Below are 8,528 nucleotides of genomic sequence, written 5' to 3'. Positions count from 1 at the left end.
AGTTTTTGACCTAGTGACCTAGTTTTTGACCCCAGATGACCGAAATACAATCCCAACCCAGATTTTATCAAGATAAACATTCTGACCAAATTTCATAAAGATTGGATGAAAACTGAGACCTCTACTGTCTACACAAACAAATTGTTGAAGGACACACGCACGCACGCACACACGCACATACGGACGCCAGACATCAGTCACATCACACGGTCACATAAGCTCGCCATGTCACTTCGTGACAGGTGAGCAAAAAATAAGTAAATAAGTTCCTTTTAATAGCATACATAGTAAGCTTTATGTATGAAACACATAAAAATCAACATATATATATATATAATTGAATTGATAATTTTGTCAAACATTTGAAACTCAATAGACTTTGTTTACATGTATGTACTTTGTGATAGTTATGGTATTTAAATAGTTATTTCTGTTGATATTTTAAAGTATGAAAGCAATAAAATCAACTTTTTTTCTAGACTAAACAGATTTATGAGACAGATACCATGCCCCAAATCTAGCTCAAACACTTGTGATCCTTTTTTCAGTTAAGCTGATTGGGTTAATATCTTAACAAAATTGAGACTCTTAATTATAAATAATGGAATGCAACATTAGATAATAAAATCATCTATATTGTTTCGTTATGTTTTAAAGAATGAATAATGATATCAAAAGCAAATATTATTGAAATGAACCTAATTATGAAACTTTTTCTATCTATAAACAATTGAAGTATTCCAAGTCTCATAAAACATTAAATGTAAAAAAAAAATTATCAAACAAAAACCAGCAACAACGTTCACATTAATAATCTACTAAACAAAGAAAAACACATAGGCAAATGTAACAAGCCAAGGTACACTATCTACCAAAGCAAAACATTAGAGACAACAAACTTGATCGGTACAATACATTAATACTGAATAGGAATACATTTCACTAAAACATGGCAACAACTGGCAAGCACATGCACATGTAGCTAGATATTACTGCTGTAGTTTAAAAACATGTCATTGAATACAACAACAAAAAATCAAAGAGTATGATTTTTCAAATATGCATCATATCTAAGTATTCTATAATCAACAGTAATACTGTCATCGGCCAAGCTAGCCTGAATTGTAAAAATATTACTTAAGACCATGAAAGTGATACAACCCCCCTATATAAACCAGAACATTTTAGCAGGCCTGGTTCCATATTATTTTTTGCAGGGCTTGAAGGCTTAGGCTTATTTTGATCACTAATATTTGAAAATTGTATTTTGAAGGAAAAGAACTGATGCTCTCTACATAAAACTGCACAGAAACATACACGGATTATTACAAAACAAACATTAAAGCTGTATACATTTCCAGATAGAAATAAGATAAATGCTTCAATATAATGCTGAAATTATCGTCGAGACATTGCAGGTAAAATGAGAACAGATGATTACAAGCATGAGCATGACAAAGTCATTAATGTATGTAAATAATAAGCAAAATATTTACTTTCTGCTAAAACATTCATCCTAAAAATAACCTTTTATCTTGAACAAACTCATTAAAAATATGAACAAACTCATTAAAAATGCAATAATAATGTGTGTTTTAAGTACATGTATTCAAAACAAAAAACACACAATACAATACATAAATCATGCCCATTTTATAGATATAAAGCACAAAAATGCTCCAAACGCAAGAACACACCGTACATATCCACTGCCCCTAAAAGTCCTTTCTATTATATTTATTAATATTATTTCTTTAAAAATGTGGGCATAGAGGTATGATAAACAGAAAAGCAGGTTATTACCATTGTTTTGTAGTACATGTTTATCGGGTCTTTTCAAATAATAATTACAAAGAATAAGGCAGTACCTGTAAAGTTTTATTCTATATATATATGAGCAACGTCATGCTTAAACGGGTTATACGTGGCAAACATAGCTAAAGACCAGCTGAAGCTTTGCACAGTCTGGTAAGAAGCTTTGCTGTCTGCATATGGGACCACACAACCTTGTCTGACTTTATTATAGCCGATTAAGTAGCTTCTGACATAAGACCCATTTCTGCACGACGCGACTCATATCATTACCAAATGTTCCGAAATGGCTATCAAGTGAGTAAACACTGTACCTCATACAGAAATGATAAGTGGATACAGCAGGTTTCGCACGCAACCCCACGCAATGAACGAAAAAAATGCCACTTAATATGAAGCACCATAAAGAACTTTATGTTATGATTATCAAATATGAAAAAAACACCCATTAAGGTCCCTTTTCACCAACAAAGTATTGGAATTCTGACTTTAATAAAGAATATTCTCTATCAATGTCTGCAAAACATGAATTTGAATCTGAAATAGGATGCATCTACATTGTAGTTGCAATATTAGATCCTAGCCAGTGCTCCAGCTATGCCTAAATGGATGGGCACCCTACCTTGCACTTCTGAAGCCCAGCCCTGCGCTTTGGATGACAAACCCTTCCCTTTTATTTATTTTTAAAAACAAGATTACTTTTTTCGACATATTTTAATTTATAAATCTCATATTACATTGATATTAATTAATTCCTCATAACAGACATTTTATTTGCATAGTTTAATAATAATTGAGATGATATATTCTAAGAAATATTAATAATATAAAAATTAATAAGCAACAGGGAGCTTTCTGGATACGACCGCCCACTGGAAAGTGCCTTTTTGACAAAATACTACATGCTCGAAAGTGCCCTTTTGACATTATAACACCCCATGCTCTTTGCAAATCCTAGCTGTAGTACTGCTGGCTATATGGGACCCTCTTTTTACGTATAATTTTATGAAAACAGGCATTGCCAAACACAAATGACAACCAACAAATGCCATACAAAAGTATTTTCAAACATGCTGAACAGTGTGAGCTGTGGATGGCAATACAGTTTTTGGTAAGACGGTCTGTTTGTCCACAATGTGGAATGATGTTTTCTTGGTTGTACACAATGCAGTCACCACACCAATTGTTTCTAACACCATCGACACTGGCACGATTATTATTGGAACAAAGCAGAGGAATACATACTTCGGCCATCCCATACGGCGTGGAGAAAATGACTTGATAGCACCAAAAATGAACAAGAAAAGCATTGTAGCACCCATAAAGGCACATAGAACGTTTACACACCGCCACATCGGCAGCGGAAACAGTGGCACTAGCACAATGTTCGGTACAGTGAATGGCATAAAAACCCACGATAACAACATGAGAGTGATACCACCTTTGTAGCGGTATGGTATAAGTGGGCTGAAGAACACATTGTATATACCCTGTACCCAGCGCTTTCGTTGATGAATATAGTCCATGGCTGAGAATGTGCTTTTCTCCCACATTTCTCCATCTACAAACCCGAACTGATGCCCTTCTTTCCAAGCAGTCAGTGCAAAGAAACAGTCCTCCGCAATGCTTCCTTCCAGACCAAAGTCGTAGGTAATCTGCTTTTCGACTCCAGCGTTTGACACAATAAAGCTTCCCTTCCAGCTGAAGACAGGTCTGTGTAGATACTTCAGGCAGAATCTAATCATACCGTAGTCCATTCCAACTCTAACCAGATCAGCCAGGGTTGTGACCCAGCTGACGATTTCCTCGTTAGCGTACGTTATCACCCCCTGTCCAAATTTATATGTGCCGTCATTGATAAAATTTACAATGCCGATTACTGATGACTCAGTTAAAAGCGTTTCTTCATCCAGATGCACAATCCAGTCATTATCTGTCAGCATGTTAATACCAGGTTCCAAACAGTAGTTCAGGGCTCTTGCTTTGTACAGTGTATGATTCTTGGTCTGGTATTTTGCTGGTACCACAATTTCTCTATGTCTTGGAGACTTTGCTAAGTTCATGACATTGTCAGTGACCACTTCAAGAATATAATTGTCCAAACCAATCCTAGAGCACACTTCAACATTTTTTTCAATATTTTTTTTCACTAAATCAGGAAATGTACCTCTTGTCACAACACGAAAACATATAAATGGGCCAAAAAGCGTTGAAGTCTTCAGTTTTGGTTTGGGTGGGTGAGTATTGTACATCACTAAACCGCAAAAGTTGAAAATCGCCTGTGGAATAGGAATGAAAGTAAGGAACCGTAACAAGTACAGCAACGTGGTTGCCCACTGTCCATACTGGATAAAGGGGTCAAATCCAGCCATTCTGTCCGGTCCTAATCCTCCGGCAAGAATGCTGAAGATAAAAATGATGACCAGAAGCAAAAGTACCGTCAAAACATGGAGAATATGAGAGAATCCCTCCATGTTTGGTTAATTGTAGAGGTGATTAATATGGTCACTGTTAACTGAGATTCTACAGGTATAATGGCAAGATCTGAAAAGAGAAAACAACATTATTAAGATTTATAGATTTAAAAACATGCACATACAAGTTAATCATCAAACACTGCAATCAGCTCATTGCTGACAGAGTACTCTAATTATTTGAAAATGTGTCATTGTTTGTACTATTTAAAAACTCAATTTCAAACAGTTGTAAACAAAAACTAAACAAGAAGTCTTTAGTTTTTTTTCCAGGCTCCAGCGTTTAAATTACAATGTTACACATTCACTTATAATCTTCTACAATGTATGCATGTAGCATGGTTAAAATTTGCAATTAACATGCAAGATGGAATTCATACATGAAAACAATTTTCTACAACAAACCACAAAAATTGAAAATTTCACATTTCAACCACTTTTCTACATTTCAGTTTAACATGTTTTAACAATGCAAGACTTCATCACCCGAGTAAGATTTCATTTTCAACTGACAACCATTCATATTATAATGGATTATGCATCAACTTCCTCATTTGAAACCTGATAAACTTAGGCAATAATACTGAAAAGATTTCCTGCATCTTTCTCATTTTGTAAAAACTTATTACAAACTTATTATAAAATCACTCCTATTTCACTCCTGACATTTACCAATGCTTAAACCTTACAGTTTATCTTCAGATAGAGCTTAGAAATGTGAATGAACTTAAGATAAGACCAGTCTGTTGCTGCTTGACTAAAATCAATTGACCTGGTATTTACGATATCTTCAATGAAAATAACATTTAAGTATCTTTATCACTTATGGTGAAATTATACAGACCTGAAATTATAGAATGCTAACAATGTTTTGCAGTTGCTATGAAAGTTAAAACTTATATTTTTTCATTACTTTTGAAAATATGTAATCATGAAAATTCTATTCGTGTATTCATATATTTGACATGTGATTTATTTCATTTTCGAACACAAACACAGTTCAAAGTTTAATCTTAATTTAAGTGATGCAGTTTTCAGTCCTTGCACTCAAGCACTGTAATAAATTAAGTCAAAATGTAACAGTATATATTTTCTTTAGTGATCATTCAAAGTTAATATATCACAATGGTGGGGCCTAAGTAGTAAATATGTGAGTGAAAAAATTTCAGCACTGTGTGAAATATAACACATTAATCATAACTGCTTTTCTGTTCAATTAGATGATCATATATCTTACACAATTAATAATCTGAGTTAACAAAATCTTCATCTGCTTTTGAAAAAGACCCAATATCTTATGCAAACTGCCTTTTCAAACTAAATTTCTTCTGCTTCGTAATGGTTAATTCTAAATTCTCATACTATTGCCTACATAAATAAATGTATTCATATTAAAATAAAATTTTTGACAGATTCTTAAATACAACTTCAGCCTTAAGGATAAAACAGCTAATGCTAATGAATTTTATACAATTTTTACGTAACCCAAAGAAAAGTTATATTTATTAAAGAATTAAAGGGACGATTGAACTTTACCGGTACGCAACACTTAACATCAAACAGCGTACCCTAACCCTAACCCTTAACACCTAACACATAACAACTAACGCAACACCTTATAATCCTTTTATCCTATATATTTCTTTAGTATCGGGGGCTACCGCCCCCAAACCCCCGCTTTGTCGATAGTGGTAAACAACTGCGTACCGGTAAAGTTCAATCTAGCCGAATTAAAAAAATATTTTAATATAGCACAAATAATAACATACAAGAAACGGTAAAACATCATAATAAGGAACGAAATCTGTTTGTATCCGAAATTCGTAAGTATCCGAAAAGAATGATAGTGATGCTGCTTCAAAATTTAGTTAAGTTACAATCTATACATCAAATTGTGTGGATTCATTTCACAAAGCACATTCAAAACCTAGTTAATAATAGAGTAACATCATGTAAATTGTTACCTTTTTGTAGTGGTTTTGTAATTACTTTTCTTTGGCCCCTCCCACGGACTCTCAGTCAGTCACACTGACTCGGTGACGGTATGACTCAGCTTCATTAATTTAAAGAGCATTAGGAGATGTGATTGTCTGATGATTCATTGTCATTGTAATTATTTTAAGTAGTGCTTATATGGTAATTTTCATACTCTACGAATAGTGTTTTTAAAATAAATTTGTTCGCATAAGTTTTGATGTTTGCATATATGAATTTGAAGATAAAATATAGAACATCTTACCAAGACAAGATATAAACATAGAAGTAATCGATGACTCGGTAACTTCCGCATAAATTCGTGATAGTCCGGTTAAATAGGAGAAATCACTCAGATCGTCTGCAGCAAAGTTGCAAATATTATGTCACACGTGCGACTATGTTTGCTCCTTAAAAACTGTATACATATGAAATTAAATAAACCAGGCCATCCAACATTATATCTTGTTTATGCTAGACTTTCTTTGTTAAATCGTGTGTTATCATTTCCTGTTAATTAAAGGTAGGTCTCCCGCGGTCGATCACACATGAGGTCGGTCTATCTGACACCCGATTTCAACAGCGATAGAGCGATGGTGCGGGAATGTTAGTTGACAGATGCATTCATCGATCTTTGCATAAAGATAAACTGCCCGTAATCGATTATCAGTATCCTGTTAAGAGGCCATTATCTCGCGAATTATCAAGATTGATAACAGTTAGATCATTGCCCCACATGCAGTTTGATGGTTGACTTTTCATAAGAACGTTCGCACATTTCGCACAACAGCCATTTCACTAACAATGGGTCAAGAACCAATTAAGGTTTAAAGACCATTGGTCAATTAAGTCTTATTTTCTCTGGTGTAGCTTCCTTTTATGCACTATAGGGAGGGGCAATGTTTCCAGATGAAAACACACACATCCCAAAACTTGTAATAATACCTAGCTGTGTCGGGTCGTTATTTGTATGAGTATTATTTTCGATTTAAGGTAAATTTTATTGTAAACATAAACCCACACATAGGATAGTATATTATTTGTATGTATTATGTAAAGTCACAGAATACACATTACTGGTCCGCCACGGATAAAAAGGCACCTGGTGAGATGTTAGTAGCGCTTGATTTCAATACAAGCGCGATGGAAGATCCGGACTAAAATTACCCTGAGGTCGTATTCCAGACACATCTTAAGTCATTTCTTAAATATTTTCACTTAATTTCAAAATTTCAATGTTTTGTATTTCTTTACTAAATAAAGACATGCATGTTTTTTTTTGGTATTACTCAAATAAACTTGACACAATGATGTTATTTTGATGTAAATTTTCGATGCCTAACTAGATCTATTGCAGTATGAAATGAAACACTTAAGAAAAATTCCCAATTTAAGGATAGAAATAAAATTTAACTTAAGATGCTTCTGGAATACCACCCCTGATATTAGGCATGTTAGTCTGGGTGCAACTGAAAGTTAAGCGCTTGATTTCAATACAAGCGCGATGAAAGATCCGAACCCTGATAAAAGGCATCCTACAGACTCAGACACGGAAAGGCGTCCTCTTTACGAAAAGAGGTCTACGTGTCATGCATATCCATTCCCACTTGAGTAAAAAATTGGTGTAAATAAATTATAATGTTTCATATGGTAAATGGGTCTTTTCATTTTACAGAGACGTAGATAACGTCTGCGTCTCTGCATTTTAAAATACAAACTAGACCGCTAAGTTTCGTTTGAACATAGAATGTGATTGAACATACATAATAATATGTTTTTAAGGATTGTTTTATGACTCGTAGAAGGATGTTGTTTTCATCTATTGCATAAAATACAAAGATGTTTACTGGAAAATAATAAATGATATTATATTGGCATTGAAAATCGACGGAGCAGTGGTTAAATGGTTTCGAGCGCCGAGAAAGGCTGTCGCTTATATTAAAATATAATGTATGATGACAAGGCGTTAATTACAAGTCACGTGTTTCATCAACCCGACCGACCGTATATTTTGTATGTCGTTCCTATAATAAAATAGCTTTAAGGTTGCGATTGTTTGAATTCGATCGTATTCGATAACTTTGCTGTACAGTCGTAAACATAACTAAAACATGTAAATAGAGATTGGAAAAACTTTCTGCATACAGGAAGGTTTCTTAAAAAGTTAACCAAAACAAGTTTAGCCTTTCCTAATATTTTGGCAATGTGCACATGAGTGGACAAAAATGATATTATTTTTTTGGCCTACGCGAAAAAAATATTTGTTTA

The 8,528-nt window shown here is 34.0% G+C and overlaps 1 protein-coding gene across 1 annotated transcript; it reads right to left on the bottom strand.

Annotated features, from left to right (window-relative positions):
* Positions 1 to 2,876: 2,876 nt before the first annotated feature.
* LOC127878445 (beta-1,4-mannosyltransferase egh-like) lies at positions 2,877 to 6,796 on the bottom strand. The gene is made up of 2 exons (XM_052424970.1): positions 6,526 to 6,796; positions 2,877 to 4,356 (listed from the first exon to the last, which is right to left on the bottom strand). The coding sequence occupies exon 2, from the start codon at positions 4,284 to 4,286 to the stop codon at positions 2,877 to 2,879; it is 1,410 nt and encodes a 469-aa protein (XP_052280930.1). The 5' UTR covers positions 4,287 to 4,356; positions 6,526 to 6,796.
* Positions 6,797 to 8,528: the final 1,732 nt, after the last annotated feature.

The sequence above is a fragment of the Dreissena polymorpha genome, chromosome 4, assembly GCF_020536995.1.
Source record: "Dreissena polymorpha isolate Duluth1 chromosome 4, UMN_Dpol_1.0, whole genome shotgun sequence".
Lineage (NCBI taxonomy): Eukaryota > Metazoa > Mollusca > Bivalvia > Myida > Dreissenidae > Dreissena > Dreissena polymorpha.
This window is presented reverse-complemented; position numbering and strand designations above follow the sequence as displayed.

Excerpts from the sequence above, each read along its gene's own strand:
- LOC127878445 (XM_052424970.1), bottom strand. The coding sequence starts at position 4,286 with ATGGAGGGATTCTCTCATATTCTCCATGTTTTGACGGTACTTTTGCTT.